Source organism: Trametes versicolor, assembly GCF_000271585.1.
Source record: "Trametes versicolor FP-101664 SS1 unplaced genomic scaffold TRAVEscaffold_8, whole genome shotgun sequence".
Taxonomy (NCBI): Eukaryota; Fungi; Basidiomycota; class Agaricomycetes; order Polyporales; family Polyporaceae; genus Trametes; species Trametes versicolor.
Genome location: NW_007360328.1, coordinates 1,634,596 through 1,662,022, shown reverse-complemented (window position 1 = coordinate 1,662,022; position 27,427 = coordinate 1,634,596). Strand labels below are relative to the sequence as shown.

Here is a 27,427-nt window from a genome sequence, read left to right as displayed (position 1 = left end):
ATGGCGATGGGGCAGCTCGCGCCGGCGGGGCACCCGCACAGCACGCACCCGGCGCTGAACCGGTTCCTGCTCCCGAACCAGGAGTACGTGAGCTGCGTGCTCTGGGGCGGGCTGTACCACATCACGGGCACGGACATCGTGCGCGCGCTCGTGTTCCGCTTCGAGGCGTTCGGGCGGCCCGTGCGCAACATGAAGAAGTTCGAGGAGGGCGTGTTCAGCGACCTGCGCAACCTCAAGCCGGGCGTCGATGCGTGCCTGGAGGAGCCCAAGGTGCGTTCCGTTCCTAGCTTATTGTTTGCTAGGCTGTCTGTGCTGCGTTTGGGGTGGGGGTTTGCATCCCCGCGAGGCATTCGGTGCGCTCGTCCTCGCGTGCAATCAGCATGGGTTGCAATGGGGTGCATTCCGCTGCTCCCGGGCACTCGGTGCGCTCGCATGCAATCAGTGTGCATACCCATCGTCCTACCGGCCGTCCGTTCCCCCTCGGATGCCCAGATGATGGATAGCGGATCCCGCGTCTGCACATCTGTTCCTCCCCCTTGGAGTCTGCACCCCCGCGCGGGCGGCTCGCGAGGTCCGATCGCGCGGGAATAGTGGTGGTGGTGCCTTCGCCCCATTCACCGCCCGTTCTCGTGCCCCCTCCTCCCCGCCGATGGCGTTGATCGTGCGCAGATGGCGTTGATACCGTGCACTGGTGATCATGAAGTGTGGACGCTAACGCTCGCTCTTTTCTTTGTCTGTGCAGTCGCCGTTCCTCGACCTGCTGTTCAAGTACCAGTGTATCCGCACGCAGAAGAAGCAGAAGGTGTTCTACTGGTGCGTGCGCTTTGCTTTGTTCGCGTTCTGGTTCTCGCTCCCGCCGCCGCCCTCTGCCCGCATCTTCTCCCGTGGCGCGCTCTTCCTCGCGCGTCCCGTCCGCCGCTTCGCCTGTTCTCCGCGTCTTCGTACCCTTTCTCCGGGCTGGCCGCGCACATCTGCCCCTCCGGCGCGCACGGCGACAACCCCGCACCGCATCGCATTGCCCTTCGCGCCGTGCCATCACCTCTCCCCGATTCTCATCACGCGCCACTGTCCCTGCGTATCTCCGCATCTTCATGCCCTCGCGCTTCTCGCGCCCGTCCCAACGTTTCTCCGCCTTCTAGCCTTTCTCGGGCCCTTCTCCCCTTCCACCCCCCTCCGCGTTCCTATTTTTGTTTTCTGCAGTTTCTGCATTGTTTGCGTCTAATTGCTGTCGAGAGCGCCCGCTAACCACGGTTGGCACACAGGTTCTCCGTGCCGCACGACCGGCTGTTCCTCGATGCGCTCGAGCGTGACCTGAAGCGCGAGAAGATGGGCCACGAGCCGACCACGCACGTCGTCGGCGAGCCCGCGCTCTCCTTCACGTACGACCCCAAGCGCTCGCTGTACGAGCAGTTCTCGAAGGTGCACGGTGCACGCGAGGGCGAGGGCGAGCTCGAGGCGGCCGTCCGCCGCGCCGACGAGGCGCGCGGAACCAGCGACGACGGCGCCGGCAGCAGCGACGGGCGCGCGCACTCCGTCGCGTCGTCCGACGCGGAGCACTCCGCCTCGGAGGCGGACGCAGACGAGGGCGCGGACGAGGCGGGCAGCAGCAGCAGCAAGAAGAAGCCGAGCGCGCTGAGCGGCCCGAACTCGCCGTTCTTCCCGATGTTCTCGCTCTTCGAGGGCTCGCCGACGTACAAGCAGCGGCGCAAGAAGGTGCCGAAGGGGCGCAAGTCCAGCCCGACCTCGGACGGCTCCGTCTCGCACGCGCACGGGCACCCGCACCACCCGCTCGCGCACCAGTCGCTCGCGGCGCAGCTCAACGGCGCGGGCATGTACACGATCGCGCCGCACCAGCAGCAGCAGCAGGCGCAGTTCCGCGAGCCGCACGTGGACCGCTTCGGGCGGGACGTGCTGCGGCTGAGCGCGGAGGACATGTTCGCGGCGGGCGCGCGCGGCGAGTTTGGCGCGAACCCGGACATCGTCGTGTCCCAGAAGGAGCGCCAGGCGCGCGCGATGGCTGCCGCCGCCGCGCAGGACAAGCTGCCCTTCCCGGGGGGCCTCAGCGGGCCTGGGGTCTCGGGCGCCGCCCCGCCCCAGGCGCAGCCGCAGGAGGGCATGGACGTCGTGTATGGCATCCCGGCGACCGCGTCTGCGCTCGCGGGGTCTTTGGACTATTCCCAACAGCAGCCTCAGTCGTACGTGCAAGGCATGCACCCGCGCCCTCAGCTCGAGCAGCGGCACACGTACCCCATGGTCGACTTCGCGCAGCACCCGCACGCGCGCACCGCCACCGAGCCCTCGTATGCACTCAACCAGCAGCAACAGATGCCCGCCGGGTGGTCGGCGGACGCAGGCATGGAGATGGAGGGCGCGCCGCGCACGAAAGCGTTCGTGTGCCCGCTCTTCTCGTGCGGACGCATGTTCAAGCGGATGGAGCACCTCCGGCGACACCTGCGCACGCACACGCTCGAGCGGCCGTTCCAGTGCGAGCAGTGCCAGAAGCGGTTCTCGCGCTCGGACAACCTCGCGCAGCACGTGCGCACGCACGACCGGCGCGCGGCCGCGGCGGCTGCCATGGGCCAGATGGGCATGGCGGTCGGGGTGCCGGACGGCGGCGAGGCGGACGCGGAGGACGAGCTCGACACGGACGAGCTCGACCGCGAGCTGCAATATATGTCTGGGGTCGGCGGCATCACGAGCGTGCGGATGTGCGAGGTCGAGGTGCAGGGCGCGGTGCATGAGGTGCAGGGCGACGAGGAGGGCCTGCTCACAACGAGCGGGTCTGTCGCGCTCACTGGCGGCGCAGCGCCCCAGGACGGTGGAGACGTGGAGGGCCAGCGCCAGGCGATGTTCTACGATAGCACAGGCCAGATCCTCCGCGCGTCCCCCGAGGCGAGCCCTTACCTGGCTGGACAGCCCTCGCCCGACTCGCAGTGGGTGAGTGTCCCCGCCGCGCCCCTCCCCCAGCAACATCAGCAGCAGCAGCCCCCGGCGTCCGCGTTTGCAGGAGGTGCGACACCGAACAGTCTGCACCTCGCGAACGCACGCCTCGACGCGTCGTACCACACCGGCTCGATGGGCGACTACGTGACCTCGATCTCCGCCCCAAGCCACAAGCTCACCTTCGACCACGCCGCGCTCTACCCGCACGAGCTCGCGCTGAACGGCCCCGGGCCCATCCGCCGCCACCGCAGCGCGACGCCGTCCATCCCGCGCTACGGCGAGTCCATCCGGCGCCCGTACAGCGCCGCGATGTCGGACTCGGGCAACACGACCGTCGGCGCGACCCCCGCGTCGGCGCCGACGAGCCGCTCGTACCACCCGTACGCGATGGCGGGCCACCACGCGGTGTCGCACTCGGCGCAGTCGAGCCCGATGGCGTACACGGTGCCCCTGAGCGGCGGGTACGACGCGGCGCCCGGGCGCCATACGGCGCACTCGCGCTCGAGCTCGAGCGGGCAGCTGCAGGAGCAGATGCGGCACATGCTCAGCCTCGAGCAGATGGACGCGGGGAGCATGGCGGCGCAGTATGCGGCCGTGCAGGAGGGCCAGCAGCAGCAGCAGCAGTCGTACGCGGGCATGTACCGCACGGACTCGCCGATGCCGTATAACGGTGTCGGCGACGCCGCGTACGAGATGGAGATCGCCCACCAGCACCAGCACCAACATCCGCACCAGCAGCCCGCGTACCTCCAAGACCAATACGTCGCCCAGCAGCAACTTCAGCATCAACAGCAGTCCGAATACTACGCCCACCCCCATCACTCCCTCTGAATCCGACCCGACGTGCATGCCCTATCGTACAATCGCGCATAATAGCTTCCCTTTCCTTCCTGCGCGGCCCCCAAGCGGCCGCGCCGTACCGTATACCAACTTAATCGCCTCCGCTGTCTCCTTCACGTTCCCCGCGTCCGGATCCGTTGTGTCTTCTTCCGTGTGGACCCCCTGCTGTATCAAAACGACGCCGTTCTGCTCATCTGTCCTGTCATCTCTCACACGCAAGTGCTTGCTATCGTTAACGTCCTCGCGCTGCATCACATTTCGTTCCGTCTCTCCTCTCCCACTTTCACCCCATCCCAATTTGCCCTCCTTCACCCCCCTTTTCGAATCCGCCGCCGGTCCTGGCAAGCCCGCGGCCGGGCGCGCGCAGCCGCCATACAGACTTTGTAACGGCGCGCCTCTCCCCGCGGTGACCAGTCCACCGCCTTCACCCCATTCCTCCTTCCCAACCTTTTTCCCCCACCCCTAATTATCGGCGCCAGGCGCGAATATCTCCTTCTGCGCGCACTCACGTCTGCCTACTGTGTACATCTTCCCGTGTGTCGATATAGCTTATCCTATCCTACCGTACTACTCGCCCCCGCACCGCCGCCTTCTCTTACTACTACTCGCGTAATGCCCGCCGGATGGTCCGTAATGCTCTCGTCTCTGCAATGTCATCATGAATTTATTACCGTATGTCCTACATCTCCGCGTGAGCGTGTTTTCGGGATCCGCGCGTGCCACTAGTGCGACCCCGGCTCAGTCGTAAATAGCAAGTATGCCCGGGGGCGCCGCCACCGACCACGCATACCTACACCGCATGTGGGCGTTGTGGCTTTGGCGGGGTGAGACATTGGCATCGATATGAATACACGTGCAGGACGCTGGACTTCAACAGGCCTGTTCTCCCTGTGGATCGTGGACCTGTGATGCGGGCTCCGAGAGCACCGCACATCTGCGCGTGGCGTACAGGTGAAGATCTCGCGATGCGTACACTGCTTTGCGATCTGGTGGCTGGTGTACCGCAGGCCAACGGTAAACTTTACACCTATAATAGTCAAGGATGGATGAATGGGTGTAGCGGCGACAGACGGACAGGTCGACAAATTTAAAGGAACACCTGTTGCGGACAGCGAGGATCTAGGAACTAGGTATGATGAACGGGAGGCGATACTCCGCATGCAAGGCACAGTTGGCTCTGTGAACCTTGAGCTTGAAATGTGGTCCCTACGAGTGCAGATCATGCGATACATGCGCTTGGTGCGGAATGGACGCTGAGCGGGCATGCCGCGGCGATGGCGTACTGCATTGCGGTCTCTTCACTCGGGAGGCGAGCCGGGTACAGTAGCGTCCCGAGGGACCTCGGACATGAGCCAGCGCTCGACAGCGTACGCTCGATCGACACCTAGTCGCCAACGGACAATGAAGGGATTTGGTACACCTCTACAAGGCCCCCATACAAATTATGAGTAGCGGAGCAACGAGATACCAAGAACGTACACGCGTGCGATATGATACACCGAGATACGCCGGCCTCAGCCCGTCTTCAGGGCTTCAGCTTCAGGCCTATGCTTGGAGGAGGCCGCTTTCGTACTCCTGCCCGTCCCAGACGTATCCCCGGAACACGTTCGTCCACCAGCGCACCTCGCCGCCCGCAGCAGCGTCCTGGGCTGCCGTGGCGCCGAAGGTGGCGACGCCAGAGCCGCCCTCGTCCCTGCAGATCTCGCCGGCGGCCTCGACCTCGTCGACCATGTCCTGTGTCAGACCTGGTGGCAGGTCTTCCTCCTGCGCGATCTCGATCGTCGTACGCGGGCCCGCTGCGCACGCAAGATGAGAAGCTAATTTGAAGAATGAGTAGGAATCGCTTACCAAGTGTGAGCAGGCTGACAAGACGGGAGGCGAACGCTGCGCTGCCGTAGGGAGGCGTATGCAGCACCGAGAGCCCCGAAGCGGAAAATGTGCGCATCCGGATTGGTGGATGCGTGAAGCTCGACAAATGGGGCAGCACTTGCAGGAATGTGGCTGGTGGTATGAGCGCTGTAAAGAAAACGCCAGTCGCCAGTCAGCACAGTGCGATCACGACGCCGATCCACGATTGACTCAGAGAAACCGTACTCACCAACACCGCGCGCACGGTTCCACCCGCCCCATACCTCATCTACCCCAACTATGCCGCGCTTGCGCATCATACCCTCCCCACCTACCTTCGCGCCGCTGCCCTCGAGCACGCCCGCGAGCTCACGCGCGAGCTGCTCAAACCAGTTGCGCTCGTCGCGCACCATGTCCTGCGTCACGGGCGCGTTCGCCATCTGCAGCCCGAGCTGCGCAAGCGACGACCGTATGAACGTCGCCTCCTCCGGTTCCACCGCTTGCGTCGTGAGCGCTGTGGCTGTGATAGGAACGGGAGTTGATGTCCGGCTGGGCATCCCGGGTGTTATGGGAGGGGCTGGGGTGGACGCGGCGGTGAGGCGGTCGTTCAGGTCTTGTGCGAGTTTGACCATGTCTTTCCATTTGACCATGAGTGCCTCGAGATCGGCGAGCGCATCTTCCATATTGGACTGAGAGGTGGTCGCGGTAGTCTCCACCGACCGCAGGATACCGTCTGTAGAGCATTAGAAGTATGAGGATATTGACACTTGTTACAATTGATAACGAGATGAATTAGGACGCACTGATTCCTGACCGTCCAAGATGTCTGGACGAAGCTCCTGCGCCGCTGGACTGAGCTACCGGTGCAACGATCTTGCTCTAAGATTCAGGATGACGAAGTTAGAAAACAATAACATGATACCATTAGTGCCGACCGCACCTCCCATGCCTTTCCTAGCAGACTTCGCTTCAGCACATTATAGAAGCTCTTGTCGCCGCCTCTGCGGAAGCTTAGCCTAATCATCCGCTTATCTGGGGTGTCCTCGAAGTCGTCTTCTTCTAGAGCAGGCGTCGTCGGACGTGATGTTGGGGCGGACTTAGCCGGAGGATGGGGAGCTTCTGACCGCGCCGGCTTGGGCAGCGGCGTACCGCAGATCTCACACTTTCGCACGAAAGGGCCGTTGAGAAAGGTGCACGCGAGGCAGGCGATTTCACCTGTGCTGCTTTGTGCGACGGGGCTCGCCGGTGCTGGGGAAGGTGCGGCCGAGATGCTGAGCTTGGTCAAATTGAGCGAAGAAGACGGCACGGATGTGGACATGGGGTGGACTGCAGGGGTGACTTTGGAGGGCCGCGATGGAATGTCAATGGCGGCCTTCATAGATGCCCTCGGAACACCGCATAGTGCGCACACCAGCGATCCCGAGGATGTCAGTCCTATGGGGTTCCGATTGCTGCAAACCTCGCATTCCCATGTCTCGACGTTCGTCGTTGACCTCGATGCTTGGTTGGAAGATGGCTGAGCGGCGGCCGCGTCCTTCGTAGGGATGGGGAGCGCGTTGAAGTGCAGGGTGACCTTCGCCGAGCTCGTAAACAAGCCAGCGTAATATTCGGTCCGGGCGACGTGCGTCAGGTCCAGCGCAAAGGATCGCGAGAAGGGGTGGGCGCTGTCTATGTAGAACAGCCGATGGGTGGTGATGTGAATCGAACCAGCCTGATGATGTGGTGATTTCTGAGGCCTGTCAAAAATCCCATCATCTTCAGCGATGTATCTCACGCGTGAGCTAGAGTAGCGGCTGACCCGTCGTAGATTCCCACCCCATCTTGTGACGAGAGGAGAACCTCATCGTCGTACAGAAGAGCTGGGACGGGTATGGTACCGTCCACGCTGTAACTGTACCTCTTCAAGCTCATAGAAGCTCAGGTCTATCGACTCTAGAATCTAGGATGTAGGGGGTCAACAGTGCGAACATATGAGCACAGTTAGAGCCCCAAACCGTGTATATGTTAGATTATAGGGTAGATCTGCGGTCTACTGTGTTTGTTCCGACAGTGTCCTATCGGGGAGTTCTCTATGTCGGGAATCCGAGACGTTAAGCACGAGCGTCGTGACGCTGTGATATCTGTGGATGCAGCCCGTAGATCAGCTACAATACATGTCAAAGAGTCTGTCTTCGTGTCCTACCTATTTACCAAGTGCACAGTGAGTATACGGACTCAAAGACTTGACCCTGTGGATGATGGAGATGACGGTAGTAGGTGAGCGCGCGTGCGACACACTTAGACGCTTGTGATTACGCGAGCCCACGAGGCTACTGAACGCCAGGCCAAATCGGGTGACTCCGGCCGACTTGGTGTCGGCCACTTGCTCCTGCTCTTTCACCACCAGCAAGATGCCTTCACCTCATATGATTCTTTTCAGGACTCTTCGGATACTCAAGAAACAGTGCACGCCATCATAGTACGTCAAGGCCTTTGTGCAATCAAAATGCTAGTACGAATAAATCCCAGTACGAGTGTAATTTGAATACGACAGGCACAGCATTCAGTATAAAAGGTAAGTCTCTCTCATGCAATATGGTTGTTCCTGTTGATCCTACGCTATAGTGCATCAGTCGCAGTGCATCAAATTGATCGTAATGGTAGAAGTCGCTCGCTACGTTGGATCAACGACAACATTCTATCATTCTTGTTCCTTGTTCACAGCATAGTCATGATCCCAGTCCACTGTATACCTCGGCCCGGGCGCCATGATGCACTGTATACTGTTGTGCGATGACCGACAATTGACAAGCCCAGGTAGATAGAACAGGATGACCGACAACTCTTCGAGGAACAAGCTATTCAAGGCTTGGCGTCGCCATACCCGGACACTTCATTCTAACGCAGTACGTGGACGTCGTCATTCATGTCTACAAACTTCTTGAGCTCTGACAGTCGACAGGCAGCCGGGGTTTAACCCTAGCATTCCCCGCACTGCGTCTCCGATTGGTCCGGGGCCGCCCTCGCTCGGCCATACAGCACCACAGCGACCTTCTCACCCTATACGAAGTTCACCACCGCCATATCAACGCTCTCCTGACATCGTGGTACACCGCGAGTGCAACCGCCCGACGTCCGAGGGACGCACGAACGAAACAGCGGAACCATTGGTCGAGCATGCACCGGTAGACGGAGCGCACGAAACAACCGTCTTGCTAATGGTGCAGGTGACACACTGCGGCAGGCTGACAGTTCCCCGAGCGGAATGCCTGCACGCTCGTGACGTTTGTTCATCATCGCAAGATACAGAGTTGACGTCTACCGTTTGTTCGGAAACCTGCTTTCAATGTCCAACGATCCCAGCCGCACGCAGCCCGACGCCGCGTGCTAATTCCTGCCCGTTGGAGCAAGATCTGGGGCGCGAATGCGTGTGCTACGGCCTCCACCCCGTCGCGCGCCCTTCGGGCCCGAGCCCATGGTTCATGATACGCAATTAGCCAAGAGGGCGGGACGACCGCCGCACGCTGCACACGCACCTCGGGCCATGGCCAAGCGGCTCCTCAAACGCGGGCTTCCCAGCACATGATGTGAACCGTCCGGGAGCACTCCCTCGCTGGCTGTTGTGGGGCGGGCATCGCGGCGATGACATACGCAATGCTATACCACCCACGCGCCCACCGGCTGCGCGCGCCCACCGCCCACGGCGACCCTAGCTGTACATACATGTTATGCGAATAAAGAAAGTCGATGCGTGCGATGTGGTCGTGGCTCTGGTCTACTAAGATACATCCGTGATGATCATGCGTAAGTGTGTGCTGCCGCGGCCGTGTGCTGGGCGGCGGACGTGCGCCGATGTCCAGAGTCGGCGAGGCTCCTGCGGGGGCGGGCACAGGTCCCGGGTCAGCGCTGCTCCGCACGGGAAAGGAGATGAGAGCGGGGCCGGGTAGGAAATAGCAAGCGTGCGAGCGCGCGCGCGCGTGCGGCAGGACGGTGGGAATCACGCGAGTGCGGCCGGGACGGGTGCACCAAGCGCGCCCTGTTGGTGGGAAGAGATGGCCCGACGCTGGGGTACGGGCCCCCACGCTGCTACACGCCACCCCGCGCACACGCCATGGCGCAAGGGGCGTCGGCGGAGCGCGGCCGGGGCACTCGACGCAGCCTCGCGGGCGGGACACAGGCGGGGGGACGGACGGACGTAGGGCGGGGACGCGGACGGCGGGGACGCTGAGACTCACCAATAAACGAACGAGTACCGTAGTGTCATGTATCACCGTGACCGCGCAGACCGTACAGAGTTCCGATCTTCATCAGATGTCCGCTGCCGCTCCTGCTGCTGTTCCTCCACCACCAGCTGTTCCTGCCGCTGCGCGCCGCCTTCCATCCCTCCGTCTCCCTGGCCCTGGCTCCCTTCTTGCGGCTGTGGCGGCGGTAGTGGTATCAGCGGCGGCGCCTGCGATGCGAACGATGGTGGTCGGTCGGACCAATCGCTCCGCTGCGACCAGCTGTCAGAGTCCTCGCGCGGTCGTGTCGGTGGGGTAGCCGTCGCGTACACCCCTCGTGACTCTGGTCCGTTCGCATGTCTGGGAACGGGGGATGCGCTCGTCGGCGCAGACGTCGAAACAGGTGCGTAGCCAGCCAGCATCGCGGGTATAGGGGAGGAGATGGATTGCGGGAAGGAGGGCGAGGCGAAGTAGTCTTCGAAGCCGTCTTCTGGCAATGGAGGCGGCGTGGGAGGCGGCCTGTCCGCGTACGAGGTATCCTCGCCTGGGGCTGGTAACCGCGGGGGAGCCCACAGCGGTGATGAGATGGGTGATGCGCCTGCGAGCAGTGCTTGTGTCTGCTCTGAGGGCGGCGAGTACGGTGGTGGGGGGGCGGGCACGACCGTGCCAGGGAAGTAGCGAGGGACGAACGGTGCAGGCCCTGCCATCGGCGGGCTATCCTCGGACGCCTCAGTGTGGAACGACTCGGCGTCGAAGTCGACATTTTGGGTCTGTCGAAAGTGGCGATCCCTGCGCGCCGCGCGCACCCGCCGACGGTATATGCTGATCGCGAGCGAGAGCGCAAGAACCGCAAGCAAGCCGACGCTACCGCCCACCGCACCCGCGAAGGTCGCGACGTTATTCGATTTTCGGGGGGCGGGGCTGGCAGACATAATGACGGGCGTAGCAGAGTGGCGAGATGGGGGGCGGAGAAGAGGAGGAGGGGCAGGGAGAGTGTGGAGGCGGGGGTGGTACAAAACGAAGGAGCGAATCAAGAGCGAGTGAGATATCCGAGAGGCGCAGCGAATAGGAAAATCCGACTCGTGAGTGAATAGAGCCTTCCCGAAATATAAGCGGGAATTATACGCACAGGTTGGCAGTCCCGGGACCTCCGCTTGGCGCCGTGCTCCCAGTACCTGAGCCTGTCTCCCGTGCCCCAGGGGCACCGGACGTCGACGCAACTGTCCCGTTAGAGTTGTCTCCGCCGCCACTGATGTTTCCCTCTGTGTATACGATGTAGTCCAATAGGAATACAGAATCCGGCCCGATCTGTATCGTAAACGAGTGTGGTCCGTCGGCCAGGTCACCTTGGCCAAAGACCAGCTGAGAAGGGAGGTAGCCGGATGCAGACGCTGCTCCGGCATGCTGGTAAGCACCAATGGGGTGCGAGTCCAACAGGAATGTCAGGTTCATGGCGGTCGGCGCCGAGTTCGCAGGCGCGGCTCCTTGCGGGACGATGGCATAGACGTATATCGCCGAGCCTATGCAACAGCCAATCAGCCCGCCGTCCACGTCCAATGAATACCGTCGATCACGTCTCCCCAGGGTGATCTTCGTGGAACTACGTACCGGTGAAATTGAACTGGGCGGTAACAGGTGGGTCCACGGGATCCGCTGTAGCCCTCGCGAAGTTAGACTGGTTGAAGCCGTCTTCGTTCGGGGAGGTGCTCGGAGCCAGGCCGAGGGCAGGTGATGCACGGCGCGCAAACGATGCAAGAACACCACCATCGGCGTCCATCGCATGCCGTCTCGCCTTGTGGTCATCCGCGTCGCCCTTGTCGTCTGCCTCACCCTTGCCGTCTGCGTCGGGCTGGTCATCCGCGTCGCCCTTGCCCTTGCCACTTGTCTTGGGTTTGTCGTCCGCGTCGCCTTTGGTAGCTGTCTTAGGCTGGTCGTCTGCGTCACCTTTGCTGCTCGTCTTGGGCTTGTCATCCGCGTCGCCCTTGCTGCTTGTCGTGGACTTGTCGTCTGCGTCGAGGTTGTCGTCTGCGTCAGGTCCATCGTCCGCGTCGGGCCCGTCGTTCGCATCTGGTCCGTCGTCCGCGTCAGGACCGTCATCTGCATCCGGGCCATCGTCTGCGTCGGGACCGTCATCCGCGTCACCGTCGTTTGCACCAGGATGGTCGTCCGCGTCGCCGTGATCGTCCGCGTCGCCGTCATTGTCGTCTGCGTCGCCGCCACCACTGGTCTTGCCCGAGCTGCCGCCACTACTCTTCCCAGAGCTGTTGCCGCCGCCCGAGCTGCTGCCACCAGAACTGCCGCCAGAGCTGCTTCCACCAGAACTGCTCCCACCAGAGCTGCTTCCACCAGAACTGCTCCCACCAGAGCTGCCACCACTGCTCTGCCCGGAGCTACCGCCGCTAGTCTGTCCCGAACTGGTGCCGCTTCGGTTGCTTGAACCCGAAGTTGCGTCATCTGCATCGGAGGTGCTGAGGCCTTCGTGCCAAGTCCCGCCGAATGCGATGCCGGAGCTCGGCTGCAGACATACGGAGCAAGGTTCGGAGGACGCGTGCCAAGAAGAGGAGGGTGCATACACAATCAGGCCCGACGCGTCGTCGACTGTTACGTTCGTCGCACCCGCCGCGCTCCGGCACAGGAGGAGTAGAGGTAATGCCGGGGACCAGAGTAGCAACGAGATTGACGACAGGCGAGATACGGTTCTGTGCAGACTGTCGCGTATGCTTCAACAAAGGCGATCAGTCTTCGCGCTGCCGGCAACGTACGCAACTCGAACGTTAACGCGTACCTCATACCAGCCGAGTGACCGAGCCAGCCACCTTCCAGTCCTCCAGAGTTGAAACAGCCTGCCAAGAACACTCGACCACTATTAATAGTGCTGTCCGTCGACGGATCGCCGACGTGCGAGGTGGTATTTGCGATGGGGGGTGGGCCTGGGGACGACCGATCGGAGGTGGTGGGCAAGAGCAGGAGAAACGGGCCAAGATTCGGGTACGTAACGGATGATATGCCAGAGTGACAGGGCGGACTCCTGACCACATCCGCGAGAAAAGCAGAAGTTCCCCGCAGTGGTGATGTGACGGCCCGTGGGTATTAGAGCGCGAGGCAGGCGTCCGCACCCATCCCATCAGCTTCAGGGACCGGTAAATGCGACGACGAGTTGCAGCCGGCAGTGCAGAGTTTTAGACATGGGAACAACCTGGCTCGGCGAGTCCCGTGCGCAGCGAACGCTGTTCAGTACTGTGTAGAGGCAGCAACAGCGACCGTAAAAAGGCCTATCAGAGACTATCGTTCGCTGACACGCGAAGCAGGACACGCGATTTCGGAAAACAGACGTGAGTCGGATGTACACAAAGTCATAGAGTTGTACACACCCAGTGGCGCCCGAAGTTGAATTCTGCCCCGTCGAGGCTCGCGGGTTGAACGTGTCCGTCGAGATTCCGCCAGAAGCGGGAAACGAGCGCAGTTTTGCGCGGGGCTGCAAGAAGGTTCCGTGGAACAGTGAGGCATGAGGCGCGTGTGCGCTCGTGTACGTGATGACGGTCCGCATACACTGTCCCTGAATTCGTGACTTAGGAGTGTTGATCATGCGGCGGGGTTACCACTTGACTTTCTTCCCTAATGCGAGTCAACAAAAATACAAACGGCAGGGGAATGGGTGACGTACGCTCTTAGAACTGAACCATGGGATCCTTGCAGCGTGATAGCTTTACAAAGAAGGTGCCTGGCTGCCGTATTTCCCACCTGCTCACACACTTACAAAGATTTGCTTGCAGCGCAGGCCGACCCTCCATGCAGCGCATTGTGCATGTTCACGTCGTCGTCGTGCTGAGTTTTCCACAAAGGCGCTGCGGATAAGACGTACTGTGACCGAGGTATTCACTCAGAAACAACTAGTGGACGAGCGACTGCGCCGCATAGCAAACCTTGCAAAGGCCGATGAAAGCCGGGGAGGAGGAAGCCATAGCCGTGTGTGGGAAGGAGTCCAGAACTCGGATCCTGGGACGCGCTGAAGGCTCGAGCGCATTCCGCCGGGCCCACGCCCCCAGCGATCGTCTTCCTTCTTACCCCAGGTTGCCAGCCGAACCCGGGGCCTGGGAGCCTGGGAGCAGCTTACCACCGCAGCGGATGCAAGGCACGCCGCCGTTTTCGCACCTATCGCGCCCACGCGCTCGAGGACGCGGCTCGCACACGACACCAGGGCTCCCGAGTATGGGCAGTTCCAAGTGTAAGGGTTGCCCAGCGACACGCAGAGCGTGCGCGTGCCATGGAGCATGCACCTCGAGCGTGGGTGTGCGGCGCGTCGATGGCCGGGACCATGGGAGGGAGACGTGCGCAGGGACTGGTTACACTTGTGGCGGAAGATAATTAGCAGCAATACATGTCTATGATCGTTCGATGTCTGAAAAAACTCCTGATGCGCATACCTACCCCCGCGAGAGCTACAACCCACGCTAACACTCGAGGGACTCCGTCTCCTCCACCGCGGAGTACTCGTCCAACAAGGTATGCCCTCGCAGCGGGAGGAGCCCCTCATGTGAGTGGTCGCCGATGTCGTCGTCCTGGCCTTCGTCGTGTTCGCCTGCCTGGTCGTCGTCGTGTCCGCCAAACATGTCCAGGGGGGAGCCGATATTGTCGAAGGCGGCTGGCGAGAAGCGTAGGCTCGCAGACTTTGTAAGGTGCAAAGAGTAGAGCCTGCTTTCGGGGTCTGACGAGCTGAGCATGCGCAAGTTGAGGATGAATCTTGTCATGATGATGGACATGAAACTGCAAGAGGTCAAGATCAGTCGATACAATAACACTCGGATAGAAATGTCGGGGGTCGGTACTAACGTGCATGTGAGGATGATCAGCGGGGTGTGCCGCTGCAATTGGGCGATGTTGAGCAATTTCCTTAGATTGAAGATGCAGTAGCATTACGTACCGTCTCATCGACCACGATGACAATGATATGTAGGCCCAACGTAAGGCTATGATTTAGTCGTTGAGTTCTCTTGAGAAGGTACAGTCGCGGCGGGGTGAAAATGCACACCTGAAAAAGACGGTACCTGCGAACCGCTCATGTCAGCGACTCAAGACGATGTCGTTAATGTAAACTCACCGTCGCGTAGCATGAGCTGAGCGAGCGACGTATCTATTTGGACCTTCCTCGCCAGCATTATGATCCCCGCTGTTCGATACCAGGTGATACCGAGGACGAGGATGTCCATGAGAATCACACAGGCCTCGGAGGCGATCGCCGCTGCGCGTAAAGCGTTTCCGTATAGTTCAAAATGTGGCACATCAGCGGATTGGCGCACCTCTATAGCGGTCGGCGATTAGTTTTACAAGCTGGCACTGAGTGAGCGAACGGAGACGGACCGATTCCATGCGGCGGCGTCCAAGCCATCGTATTCAAATATTGATACCGCACAGCCATTCAGAGGTGGCGGAATTGCCAGGACTCGACGTGATGTTGCGATACCGATCTGCATGGCAAGGGGATATGAACAAGGACACCACTGCGGGACGCACGTCAACTTACAACTTGATGTGGAATGGCCACAAATCCGAGGCATAAAATGATGGTTGTCCACAACCAATTATGGTTATTTATGGCATGTACGCGTAGTGCAGAGAATACTACAACACGAGTAAGTGTCATGTTTAATGTGTGTATACTCAAACACCAACCTGTATAACAAACTTGAATGCATATCGCACAGAGGCACTGCAAAACGGCCGGCGGAGTACATCTAAGGGATGCGGTAAGATCTGAATGTATCACCGACATGCATGTCCTCGTACCTCTAGAGAGCTGTTAGTTCATGAAAGCGCGAGTTTGAGTGTGTACAACTTACTGCATCCGATGTCCACTGAACAAATCCCCAAAGGGATATCGAGAGGGCATATAGCGCGAGTATATACCGGTTTATAAGGAAGAGTATAGTAGGGATGGTGAGTTTGCGGCGCCAGATGACTTTGCTTTCTACCCGAACCGTGAGCAGGTATTCGTAGACGATGAGGGCTATGACGAGCCGCTTGCAGTCAGCACCGTTGCATTAGCGACACAGTAGAAGTTCACGCACCTACGCAGCCCATCTCTATCCAAAATCCTTCCGGGGCACTAGAAAATGAACTCGTTACTACGCAGCTCATTAGAAAATGTATAAACAAATCATCGTACAATGCCCGATGGAAGACTTCAGCGACATATTCCGGGGTAATGTCAGGATCTGACATTCGATTCCCTGGCCAGGTGCAGGCAGCGTGCAACTGAGGAGGCACCTTTCCTTCCCAGTCGATACTATATATTGGAAATGAGAAGTTGGAAATAACGGGAAGCGACGTCGCGCGCTGTGCATCGCCATGGACTTTGTATCAGGGTATGTCTTTGATGCGGTCAAGCGAGGCGCCGTTCAAGGCACCCGCCGGCATGTGTCTTCAGCACGGAGGATTCTCCCTTCCTTGCTCCCGTAGAAGGCGGAAAAGCTGGATGGTATGTCTGTGCTTGAATGCTCCCATCTCAAGAATGAGCATGCACCGAAGACACCACTAACCGGCTCATAGGTTGTTACTGCCGATCCCAGCGTAATTTTGGCAACTCTCGATGGCAAGAGATCGCTCTCACCCTCAGACCGCACATCATAGTATGGGTTACACCGGCTTCGGAGACTGAATGTCCGAGTGGCACTGCACATGCTGTGAATGTTCAAGAGTAGTGAATGACGTACACGCGGTATAATACAGTATCCTCTAGTCATACAGACCTCAGGCCACACGGATGAAGCTATGCCGCAGAAGGAATTGTGGTTGAAGATGAGCTCATCAGATGGAGCGGTAGTACCAGTAAAACATACCTCAGGCGTCCCCATCTCGCTTCTTCCGCAGCTCTTCCAGGATAGCCTTCACACCCTCGACGTCACCCACAGCGGCTTTTCCACCATTCCAGTCCACCACAATCGGCCATTTCAGAGCGTGAGGGTTCTGCGATGCCAGCTGGGCGACACCTTCGGCATCCGTTGGCCGGCTGTCTACCGTGGGGTGTGCGGACAGCAGCGCGTCGGGAGACGGTGCCTGTGTCTGCCCGGAAGGCGCCTTTGAGGGGAGATATGAGAGGATGGTCCGAAGCTGGTCGGATGTCGGAGGTTTGTTCTCGACCACCTCGAGATTATACTTCAGCGGAGGTGCCGAAGGTTTCGATGGTGGGTATGGGGACGATAGCGCCGAGCGAAGCAACTTGAGCGCGCTCGTAGACGCCGGCGAGGAAGGATTGTGACTGTTAGAGACAAGCGTGAGCTCCAAGTAGCAACCGTCAAGTGCAGCGAACGGCATACAATATCGATATCTCTGGCTGAGTATAGCAAACTGGTCAGAGCCGACTCGGTGTATACTGCCGCAGGAAATGGCTCACAATCGTCCTGGTGAATGCCTTGAACATGGTTGTCAAAGTCTCTTCCAGTACTGTAAAAGAGGACGAAGAGATGGAGAGCACAACAGATGCGACTGCAGTGGTGGTGGTGGTGGTGGTGGTGGTCGACGAGCAAGATGCGAAGCAACGCGACGCGTCGGGCGGGCGCGGAGAGCGCGACTTGCCGCCATGACGTCTATACGTTCCGCTTCCGGCCCGGGCTGCCGACCATATACCTCACAGCAAGTTGCAGAGGAGCCCGCAGGCGCGAATGTGCGCGAGTCGGCGACGATATGGCAGATAGATGATGGGATACATAAGAGAGGAGTTCAAAACATAACATCTAGGTGGTATTATATGGTACCGAAGCCTTGAACAACAGAACCACTAAATCTTAGTGCAGCCCCGACGGTCCGGCAATCGCGTTCTCGTGCACCACTGTCTGCCTTGACGAAGCACCCATACCGCTTGAGTCCAACTCCCGGGAAGCACCAGTGTCTTGAGAGCCACCGTCTTCGGGTGGTATGAGATACTCCAGGTCCTCGTAGAGATGAGGGAAGAGGATGGCAAGCATGTCATCCATCCTATCACAAACGTCGCATCAGAATCCCTTTCGACATACCGACAACGAAGCAACGGGCCGTAAGTACTCACTTGTACACGAAGTCGCCCTTCTGCACCTTCTTTGCCGGAGCATCGACCTTCTTCTTGTCGGCGTCCGCTGCGAACGGCGTCACATTGAGCGTGCCTGCTGCATTATCTCGCGTGTAGAGCGAGAGCCCCTGCTTCGCCGCCAGATCCAAGATGTTGCGTTCAACTGTGTCTTCCGCGTAGTAACAATACACTGCGTGGAGTCGGAATGAGAATGCAGGGTTGTGATTCAAACGGTCTGCGAGAACGCACCTTCCGTCGGCTTCGTTTGGCCCATACGGTCGATACGTGCGATAGCTAGCGAGAAAGCGGTCAGATCGCGCCATCGACTCCACTGCAGTGGTAAACATACCTTGCACTTCGAACGCATGATGCACAACGCTCTCCACCAAGAAGACACGGGAAGCACAGGTAACGTTCAGCCCGGCGTTCTCACGTTCGCTGCACGATAACAAGCGTCAGAACGACGCACCGGCACCTCCAGCGCCACGGGCAGGCTATCGGGCACTCACCCGTGCAGAAGCAAGACGGAGATCGTTGGGTCCGTTCGGAACCGCTTCGCCGCATTCTGTTTACCGGTGTGCTGGTCTATCCGGAGACACGAGATACCTTAATCCACGGGTCAGCACCCTACTAGCACCGAGCCCATGATGACGTTCGCATACCGTTCGCCCGGAGCGCGTGCTGAATGACTGAGAACGAGATAGCGTCAGTTTCCATGGCGACAGTTGAGAGTATGAGAGCCCTCTCACTCATGAGCGAATCGGCCCACGCCGAGAACACGATGCTCTTCGTCCCGGGATCTACGACGTCCAAGTAGAGTAGGTGCCGGATGAGCGTCTCGATCTTGCTGCCGTAGCTCCCGTACGACTCCATCGCCTGGATGTCCTGCATGATCTGCGGGTTGATGAAGTTGTACTGGATCTCGCGCCGCGAGCGCGGGACGGCCTCGCTGTTGCTCATGATCTTGGGAGGGGCTTGGGGAGGCTCGCCGGGTTTGTTGTCGATGGAGAACCGTTGCAGCTGGTCGATGTTGATGGGGACCCGACAGACGGGACAGGCTTTGCCTCCGGCGCGAGCGAGCCATGCCTTCATACAGTCCTGCAGTCACAGTCAGCAGGGGAGCCACCCTCGTTCTAGCCCTGATGCGTACCTCACAATACACATGCGCGCTGTCCAGGCGGTGAGTACGTGGAACGAGTAAGCGTGATACAATAACCTACCATTGGGTGATATATCCCCGAATGAAATCACATTTGCACAGGATACACGACCTCTCGTCCTCGTCCATGGTACCTGCTTCGTGTGATGTGCTGAGGTTGTCCATATACCGTTGTCGGGCACGGGCCGTATTGATCTTGGTCTCAAGTACGCCCTGTTGCTCACGGATATCCCTTATGGCATCTTGCACATCCCCTTCCCACAGTGCCTCTGCGACAGTGTCGGAGATCTCTTGCAACTGCCGGAAATACCTGAAAGGCAATACGCCCATGAGTAAGGGCCTGTATAAGATAGACATGCGAGTGACGTACGAGATACGCTCGTTGAACGCTTTGCGGAGATGCGCCAGGTCGTTCTGCAACTTGTCAATCAATTTCCCTGTCGTCATAATTAAGCTTCAAAACACATATAGACGCTGAACGGTGACCGACCTTGCTCGGAAATGAGCGTCCTTAGTCTAGCAACACCACTCTTCGCGATGATCTTCTCAGGATCGTCGTCCTTCACAATCCCGACAGCGATGTTGTTCAGTTCCACCATGATAGACTTGATCGCCCGTCCCGGATCGAACTCGTCCAACAGCGCCTTCCGCTCGTCGTTCAACGTCTTCAGCATTACCTGATGCTCGGGCTGGATGTCGTGGTCCTCCAGCTTGTCGAGATCCAGGACCTCGGCCTCGACCTCTGTCAGGTACCGCGTACCGCGTGCCGCCTTGGTCTTCCGCGCCTTGACCTCCCGCACGTCGTGCGCGGCGAGGAGCGTGCGTTCGGCGGTGAGTGTCTCACGGCGATCAGCGAGGAGTGCGGCGTAGGCCTGTAGATACGCTTCGGCTTCGCCCTGGGTGTCGAGGCTGCGGGTATACTCCTGGCCGTCTGCGTCCGCATCCTTCGATCCGAGCGGTTGCGTGAGAAGCGCGATGAGCTTCGTCCGCCATTGCCAGAGTAGAGTGGACTGCTCGTTCAGCAGACCGTCGATAAGCTCGTTTGCTTCATCCATCTACCGACGCATGTTAGTTTCTCGGAAAGTTGGCGTGAATGTCGGGTGCGAAAGTCATACCAGCAGGTGAGACTTGATGCCGCCGTTGTCAAGGTAGGGAATCTTGACGAACAGATCCTTCTCGTTGAGAGCCTTCACGATTGGATCGTGGTCGAGGTAGGTCATAGCACGCGAAGCGGCATCCTCGGTGCCTACGCAAACATAAGACCACTAGCCATCGGACGGAGCAACTGCACTTACCTTTAAGCAAGACACGCCGCAGTTCTTCAGCCGCCGCATATGCCTCATTCTCCTGGTTCGTATACTGCTCCCCGAGGACGTGATATACGTCTCCCTGCAAGAACTTGACCTTATGCAGAATGATACGCGCGTCTCGGATGCGGTTCTGCAGCATACCCGCCTTCGCTCTGTGCGCGTCGCCAATAGGGTTGTGCGGCAGGCCCTCCTCGTCTGCCTCGACGCTGCCGTGGTCAGGACTATCGCTGCGTGCGCGGCCCTTGCCCTTGTTGTGGTCAGCGGCATGGTGGCTTGTCGCCTGGTGACGCAGCTCGCGAAGCCTGGTGGTCTCTTCCTTGAGCTTCTCGCCCTCCTTTGCGTGCTCGCTCAGGACATCGGAGAGGTCGGAAACGAGCTTCTGCGCCTCGGTTTCTGCGGCAACGAGCATATCGAGTGCTTCCCGGTAGCGGTTGAGCTTCGATTCGTCTTGCTGAAGTAGTTGTGCCAAGGTTGCCATAGCAGACACCTACAAACATATGAGCTCCATAATCCTGTAATCCTGTAACACACGAGCACGTCGCGCACGCACCTTGTTCTTCCGGTCCTCCATGAAGTTCTTCCAGTTCTGATCTCTCATAGACTACGCGGGTAACAAAAGTCAGTACAACCCTTATGGAAGATGATGATGAAAAACACACCTCTAGCACTTCCGCCATGCTCTTCAGCACACCCGGTTTGTGCAACTTGTCTCCACCTCCATGCGCCATCAACTGACCGACCTGCGGATGCGTACATATACCACGGAGCTTGCGAAGCCAATGCCGTAGCTTCTGAACGTCGACTTCCCAGTTCTCGGTTGCTGCCACACCACGCGCATCCAGTCCGAGGTCCAGCAGCGCAGCGTCAAGGTTCTGGTCGTAGACCTGTAAATAGTACATGTCAGTGAGCCTGAAGGTACGTATGATAACAAAGGGTACCTACATGACGTTCGACGCGACCGAGCTCGATCGGCACAAGATATCGAGTTTGCGGCGGGATAGTGAGTTCGTCTTTGACAGCCGCCTTCATCGTCCTATCTGTTGGTTAGTATAAGGGAACGGCACAGTTTGTACGAGGCATACCTAACCGCGTAGCGTTGGAATAGTTGCTTGAACTCGTGGACGTAACCAGGCAAGAGAAGACGAGTCCATGCTCTCGGGTAGTCTGTGACGGCTTTCACTCGAAGGAATCTATTTCATGTAAGAATTGGCACACTATCAAGGGTGTAGAGACGCACTTTAGCACATGAATCAGGTCTGCTACCTGCGACCTCGCGGGCGTCCCAGAAACGGCGAACGACGACAGCCGCGGAATGAGCGAGACCATCTCCCTGAAAGCCGCGACGGCGTTCAGCCGGCTGCTCAAACGAAGACAACGTCATGGAAGCGACGCACTCTGTCTTCCCTCCTCCGACCATCTGCACTTCGTCCATGATCACGCGGTACCACTCGCACATGACGAGCGGACTCCGCGCACGACTGGTGTTCCCATAATCGACATATGCCCGTCGCGGACGGACGGGCGGCGGCCGCGCGACGCCCAGGTCGTGTTGCAGCACCGCATACGTAGTGATACACACATCGAAGGTGTTCACGTATGCACACCAGTCTTGCACGTCGTCGTCATCGTCTTCATCGTCATCGACCTCCATCGCGTCTACCGCGGCTGCTGCCTTGCCCTTGCCCTTGGAGCCCTTCTTGGCTTTGCGGGCCTTCTCTGCAGCCCGCTGTTTCTGCCGTTTCTCGCGCGCTGCATCGATGTCTTTCTCCGTGATGGGTACTGGGACCTTCTGCCATCCGTCGTAGATAAGAACCCTGAGGCCCGGCGCATGCGCTGCGAGCTCGTCTGCCCACTGTGGTGCCAACGATGGCGGCGTCACGATGAGAGTGGTCTGACATGTCATACGAGATAAGTACGACTCGCAGATGAAAAATGTGTGGAACAGACCTTGATCTCCTTAACGTTGATCTTCGCCTCAGGATCCCACCGCACATTCACTGGGGAGCGTCCCGGGGAAGGATTGAGAATGATTGTCGTGATGCACTCGAGAGTCTTTCCAAGGCCAGGTTCCTCGGCGACGATGCCGCCCAGAGCGTCTTCATTGAGCTCCTCGTCATCCGCGGTGGGTGGTGTCGGAGAGACAACACCGCGAAGACGATTGACATACCAAGTCTCTTCAGGAGAAACGTGTACGGCCTCCCAGAACAAGGGCAATGGACGTGCCTCACTCTCCACGTCGAACTTCGTGATAGTCGTGCCAGATTCGGTAACCGTCTTGCCTTCTCTCCCGACCATCCACGCGACGCTGCGCCTTTGAAAGGGCAGCAAGGTGGGCAAAAGAGACTCCGGCTGGAGTGCGTCATACGCTTGCGGAGACGGCAACGGCGGCGCAGGCCCGAGGACAGAAAACAATAAGGGGATATCGGTAGTCCCTCTGTAGCTGTCTGGTGGAGGATCTTGAGGGGGAAATACGAGCAAGAGGAGTCGACGTTGTGCATCTTGAATTGTGGTGGCTTTCGCCTGATCGGAGTGCGTTTTACCGGAGACGAGCACAGGCTCAAAGACCCTCGGACAAACGAAGGAGCAATCCACTTGTACACGGAGGGTGAATGGTAGCTCTCGTTTCGGCAGGGATGTGTTCTCAGCGGGTGAAACAATGGAGAGGTGAGCGCTGAGACGAGCGCGGCCTTCCCTTGCGAGGATGAGGAAGGCATTGACAGGGTCGGCGACCTCGTATCCTCGACTATGGAAGTCGTAATCGTCCGTGTCGAAAGGATAGTTCCACTTTGTGGGCAGAGGTAGCAGGACCTCCGAATCGTCGGCTGGGTCGCACACATATCCCGTACCTGTGACTGTAAAATCACCGAGAGGGATCGTAGTCCGCGTAGAACCAAAAGAAGATAAACGTTCTAGCAGTTCTCTTTCATTCTTCGCCCAGCCATATTTCTCGGCATCGGCATCGTCCACGTACGGCCCCAGTACATCGTCGGTGAGAGCAGTGGTGTATCGCACGTTGAACACTCGCCGGTATACAGGGACAACCCTCTCGTCTTCACCTCCAGCGCTATCGACATATGTATCCTCGGAAACCTTGCTTCGCTTTCGCGGCCGCTCGTCGGTTTCCGCGCCAAGAGCACGCTTCTTGCCCTTTAAGCCTTTGGCACCAGTCCCATCACGGTCTTCTGACGCAACTTCGAGGATGTTTAGGAGTCTTGCCAGACGTAGACGGGGTTGTTCTTTGTGGGTGCTAGTGTATATGCGGGATTGATGGCGAAGGCTTTCCTGGTGATTCGTCTCTTCCAATAGCATGTCCAGCGCAAAGAGTAGCACTAGATCAAGTGTGTCCCAGCGGTAGATCCGTAGTCACGGCAAGCGCTGCTGGCTCAGTGAGTTTGAGGGGAGCCGGTGGTGGTGGTAGCGGAGAGAGAGGCGCGTCGCGAGGTGGCTGGCGCTAATGACGCGTCATGAATCACGTGTGCGAGACTGATGGCCCCGGTGCTTGGGGGCGAACCCAAGTTCTTTTGCTTACTCTTGCAGTTTGAGCGCGAGCTATGGGGTTAGGTGATCGCAAAAAAAAGCCTCACATAGAGGGTATGAAGGGAGACGATGCGATGCGATTGAGATGAGGCATGGTAGCTAGACATGCATGAACAATGCGGAGCGAGCTACGAACGAGCAGAGAAATCCAGGGAGCATAACGAGCCGCGAGAGAGGTGGCAGAATGAGGGAGAATAAGAACCGAGAAACGGGAAAAGAGAAGACGAAATTCCTAGCATGCGATAACAGAGCAGAAACCAGATCAGGCCGTAGCCAAAACCACAGAACGCGAAACCCGTTCACAAACGGCGGCCATGCACAGAAAGCGAACTGCACCCCCGCGCACCTCCAAATCCCGCCTCAGCGCGGACCCCCGTCCCAGCTCGACCGCTTCCGCTTGTTGTCGCTCCCCTTCGTGAGGAGCAGGTCCTGCGGCGAGACCACGCTCTGGCCGCGGTGGTGCGACGGAGGCATGCGCGACATCCCCTGCGCACCCATCGCAGACGCAGCCCCGCTCAGCGCGTTCTGCCACGACTGGAACATGGGGATGTGCTGCGCCAGCGACTGTGGTAGCTCCGACAGCGTCTTCGTCTGCAGCGCGAACGACTGTGCGAGGTCGAGCGCCTGGCCCTGGCGCACCTGCTCCGCTGCGGACGCGTCCATGGTCTCCGAGCCCTGCGAGCCCGACGCGGCGCCGTTCCCCCCGTGCAGCGTGGAGTAGTAGTGCAGGTCGAGGAACGGCAGGTCGTAGTTCGCGTTCTCGCCCGAGTGTGAGCTGCTAGCGCCCGGGACGCTCTGGCCGGGGAAGTTGCCGCCGTTCGGGAGCTTCCACATCTCGTTCGCGGTCTGGGTGAGCGAGGAGAACATGGGCTGTGCGGCGTGCGTCTGCTGGTCGGCGTGCATGGGCATGTAGTCCATCAGCGACACGGAGCGCGTGGGCGAGACGAGCGGCTTCGGGCGAATGTGCTGCGTCTGCGGCGCCCGGGGGTCGTATGCGCGGTGCTCCGACGGCGGCACGGAGATCGAGCGGTTATGTGCGGACGCGACGTGTGCACCCGTCTGCATGCGGTGCGTCCGTCCGTGCGACTGCGGGGTGCCGGGCGGGGTGACATGGATCTCCTGCGTGAGCCCGATGATTTCTTCGAGCGTCTGTGGCGGGAGCGAGAATGAGCTCAGGTCGGAGAGGTTGAGCGTGGGTTGCCCGGACCCGGGGTCATCCTTGGGTATGGCGGTGTCCACCGTCTCCTCCATCGGGACAGAGACGTCGGGGTCGTCGAGTGTGATCGAGGTCAGCTCGATCTCGTCGATCCCAGGGAGGACGGGAGTACGGAGCGCGTTGTGCATAGCCGTGGTGCTCAGCGGTTGCAAGCCGGACAGGCCAAGGCCCGCTTCACCGAACCCAAAGCCAGGTCCGTAATCCGTTGAGTGTTGCGGTTGATGTGTGCGGTTGCCAAAGATGAGGTCGCCCGCGTAATTTGAGTGGTGGGTGAAGCCTCGGTAGCTGCTGGCTGCGAACATCTCCGGGTCAGAGAAGGTTGAGTGTGCGTCGTCAACGCCACCCTCGGAGACGAAGTCGTGAGCGAGTGATGTGGGGAAGAGGTCGTAGCGGTCCAGCACGCCATGGTTCATGTGGGCGAACGAGAATGGTGATGAAGGCGCGGGCGAGAATCCACCGGCGTATGACGAGCTGCTGGATGTGGGCTCGAGGCGCGGGTTTGCAGACAGCCAGTCCTGGGGCCCCCACGCGGACTTCCCGATCATCTGGTTGGCGCCATCTGCACGACCGGGGAACGGAGAGTTGTTGAAGTAGTCGGTGATTGAGAGGTGGGAAGAGGTAGGTGAAGCCGCATTAGTGGCGGTCGACCATACGCTCGAATGAACAGGGGTGTCGATGCCCGAGGACCACGCCTGGGACTGCGACGAGTCTGTCATCTCGGAGAAGGATGAACCGGGATTAAAGTCAGGGATCGTGACGGAGTCGCTGATGGAGTCGTGCGCCTGCATGTCGACTTCCAGGGAGGTCTCGTCGGGGGTCATAGGGACTTCCTCAGCAGGTGGCGCAGTGAAGGCCTCCTTGAGGAACGGCGCATCCTCCTCGTCAGAGCTCTCCTCGTCCTCAGACACGTTCGCGCTCTCGGGCACGCTCTTCGTGCCACCCCTAAAGATCCCCTGGTCTGTGTTCCGGCGTTTCCTGCGGACGGGACCTGCGGCACTAGTGGTGGCGAGCGAGTCGTCTGTGGCAGCACGGGTCGGCTGCGCGAGCTGATCCCGCTTCTTCTTCGTCGTGTTGCGTGGCTTGTATCCCGCAGCTTGGTATAGGTCTGGGAATGCGTTGCGGAAACGGTCGCGCAGATCGGTCGACCGCCGATTCTGCGCCTGGAAGATGGGGTCCTTGACGATCGTCGCCCACACGGTGCCGTGCTTGTCGTATCCAGCCTTCAATGCGCGGTCTTCCTCTTCGGTGAAGGGCCGTCGTTTCTTGCTCCGCGTCTTCTCAAAGATTGAGGACCCGTCCGGTAGCGCGGAACGCACTTTGGTAGACAGATGTGTCTTGGCATTGGGATAGTGCTGCCTGTATGCGTCGGGGTAGTATGTGCGGAATCTGGATCACAGCAAGGATACGCGAAATGAGTGCACGAGGACAAAAGGGGCATATGTGCAAGTCAACCATTAAGAAATGCGTAGATACATGATTTCATGGTCGCCACGGGCCCCAAGGCCCAAATGAGCGAGAATGAGATATGCCTAGCGCATCCCTCAAGGGTTGACTTGAGCGATGGCAGCCGTAACATTAGAAACGCACCGGTCTTTGAGGTCAACAGGTGAACGACCGTCGAACCTGAAGTCGGGGTCGTTGAGGATAGACTTCCAGTTGCCGACGCCCCACTACCCGAGAACAGGTGTAAGGACCCGCATACAAGCCCACCAACGACGCCACGCACCTTATTACAGCCCGCCACGAGCATCTGTGTCTCCTCCATCGTCCATTTCTTCCGTGGCTTCTTCTCAGGTAGAGACGGGCACCCGTGTGGCTGCGGACTCGTACTGGTCTCCCCGTCTGTACGTAGCTCGTCGGTCGCAATCCGACGCATCTTGCCTCTCTTCTCTGGTGTATACGTAGTCGATGTGTCGTCCTCGGGGTCGCCAGAGTGCACGCCGAGTCCGGTGTCGTCGCGGAAGCTCCATGCGGGGAAGATGCGCGGGGAAGACGGGAGCGCGAGCGAAACGCGGCGTTGCTTCGCTAGCGATGATGTTGGTGATGGCGGGAATGGTGCGGTGAACGAGAATGTCGACGAGGATGGAATGGTGGACGTAGAGGGAGCGGCTGAGGCCATCGTTGTTGGAGAGAGAGAGCGAGCGGTCTCAGATATCCTGGCGGCTCAAGCGTAGAAATTGGCTGGGGATTGTCGTCACCGCGGGTTATGAACCGAGCAGATAGAAATGAAAAGCAACACGTTGAGGGTCCTGTGATATGGGGAACGTGTGGTGATGGGCATGCGCAGAACGCGTGGTGGTCGTCGCGGACAAAGCTCCGCCAGCCACGAGCACC

The 27,427-nt window shown here is 59.4% G+C and overlaps 7 protein-coding genes across 7 annotated transcripts in view; 1 reads left to right on the top strand and 6 right to left on the bottom strand.

Annotated features, from left to right (window-relative positions):
• TRAVEDRAFT_170754 (uncharacterized protein) overlaps positions 1 to 3,774 on the top strand; it is a gene marked incomplete at its 3' end in the record, with an annotated part of 5,225 nt that extends 1,451 nt beyond the window's left edge. The window contains exons 2-6 of the mRNA XM_008042484.1: positions 93 to 270; positions 743 to 813; positions 1,263 to 1,533; positions 1,618 to 1,755; positions 1,855 to 3,774. Coding sequence (XP_008040675.1) covers positions 93 to 270; positions 743 to 813; positions 1,263 to 1,533; positions 1,618 to 1,755; positions 1,855 to 3,774 — 2,578 coding nt within the window. The remainder of the gene's footprint in view (positions 1 to 92; positions 271 to 742; positions 814 to 1,262; positions 1,534 to 1,617; positions 1,756 to 1,854) is intronic.
• Positions 3,775 to 5,328: 1,554 nt separating this feature from the next.
• Positions 5,329 to 7,542, bottom strand: TRAVEDRAFT_128544 (ESCRT-II subunit protein VPS36; the record flags this gene model as incomplete). Its single annotated transcript, XM_008042483.1, has 6 exons — positions 5,329 to 5,579; positions 5,632 to 5,799; positions 5,882 to 6,364; positions 6,435 to 6,488; positions 6,547 to 7,367; positions 7,430 to 7,542. The coding sequence occupies 6 exons, from the start codon at positions 7,540 to 7,542 to the stop codon at positions 5,329 to 5,331; spliced, it is 1,890 nt and encodes a 629-aa protein (XP_008040674.1).
• A 1,696-nt stretch (positions 7,543 to 9,238) lies between these two features.
• On the bottom strand, positions 9,239 to 10,809 carry TRAVEDRAFT_73191 (uncharacterized protein). The gene is made up of 2 exons (XM_008042482.1): positions 9,846 to 10,809; positions 9,239 to 9,484 (listed from the first exon to the last, which is right to left on the bottom strand). Exon 1 carries the CDS (start codon positions 10,760 to 10,762, stop codon positions 9,878 to 9,880), a length of 885 nt encoding a protein of 294 aa, XP_008040673.1. The 5' UTR covers positions 10,763 to 10,809; the 3' UTR covers positions 9,239 to 9,484; positions 9,846 to 9,877.
• Positions 10,810 to 14,899: 4,090 nt separating this feature from the next.
• Positions 14,900 to 15,838, bottom strand: TRAVEDRAFT_128084 (uncharacterized protein; the record flags this gene model as incomplete). Its single annotated transcript, XM_008042481.1, has 3 exons — positions 14,900 to 15,129; positions 15,348 to 15,487; positions 15,684 to 15,838. Coding segments are annotated over 3 exons (525 nt in total), but the record flags the coding sequence as incomplete, so codon positions are not given.
• Positions 15,839 to 16,496: 658 nt separating this feature from the next.
• Positions 16,497 to 17,325, bottom strand: TRAVEDRAFT_59690 (uncharacterized protein). Its single transcript, XM_008042480.1, has 4 exons — positions 17,221 to 17,325; positions 17,144 to 17,160; positions 16,667 to 17,085; positions 16,497 to 16,596 (listed from the first exon to the last, which is right to left on the bottom strand). Exons 1-3 carry the CDS (start codon positions 17,245 to 17,247, stop codon positions 16,668 to 16,670), a joined length of 462 nt encoding a protein of 153 aa, XP_008040671.1. The 5' UTR covers positions 17,248 to 17,325; the 3' UTR covers positions 16,497 to 16,596; position 16,667.
• Positions 17,326 to 17,515: 190 nt separating this feature from the next.
• On the bottom strand, positions 17,516 to 23,668 carry TRAVEDRAFT_59689 (E3 ubiquitin-protein ligase IRC20). Its single transcript, XM_008042479.1, has 20 exons — positions 22,288 to 23,668; positions 21,735 to 22,231; positions 21,578 to 21,670; positions 21,423 to 21,530; positions 21,283 to 21,373; positions 21,000 to 21,224; positions 20,891 to 20,941; positions 20,326 to 20,827; positions 20,146 to 20,276; positions 19,521 to 20,085; positions 19,401 to 19,467; positions 19,092 to 19,340; positions 19,022 to 19,040; positions 18,621 to 18,969; positions 18,534 to 18,560; positions 18,381 to 18,477; positions 18,221 to 18,309; positions 18,121 to 18,165; positions 17,872 to 18,061; positions 17,516 to 17,801 (listed from the first exon to the last, which is right to left on the bottom strand). The coding sequence occupies exons 1-20, from the start codon at positions 23,647 to 23,649 to the stop codon at positions 17,612 to 17,614; spliced, it is 4,947 nt and encodes a 1,648-aa protein (XP_008040670.1). The 5' UTR covers positions 23,650 to 23,668; the 3' UTR covers positions 17,516 to 17,611.
• A 271-nt stretch (positions 23,669 to 23,939) lies between these two features.
• Positions 23,940 to 27,218, bottom strand: TRAVEDRAFT_170743 (uncharacterized protein). The gene is made up of 3 exons (XM_008042478.1): positions 26,820 to 27,218; positions 26,681 to 26,763; positions 23,940 to 26,479 (listed from the first exon to the last, which is right to left on the bottom strand). The coding sequence occupies exons 1-3, from the start codon at positions 27,210 to 27,212 to the stop codon at positions 24,238 to 24,240; spliced, it is 2,718 nt and encodes a 905-aa protein (XP_008040669.1). The 5' UTR covers positions 27,213 to 27,218; the 3' UTR covers positions 23,940 to 24,237.
• Between the last annotated feature and the right edge of the window lie 209 nt (positions 27,219 to 27,427).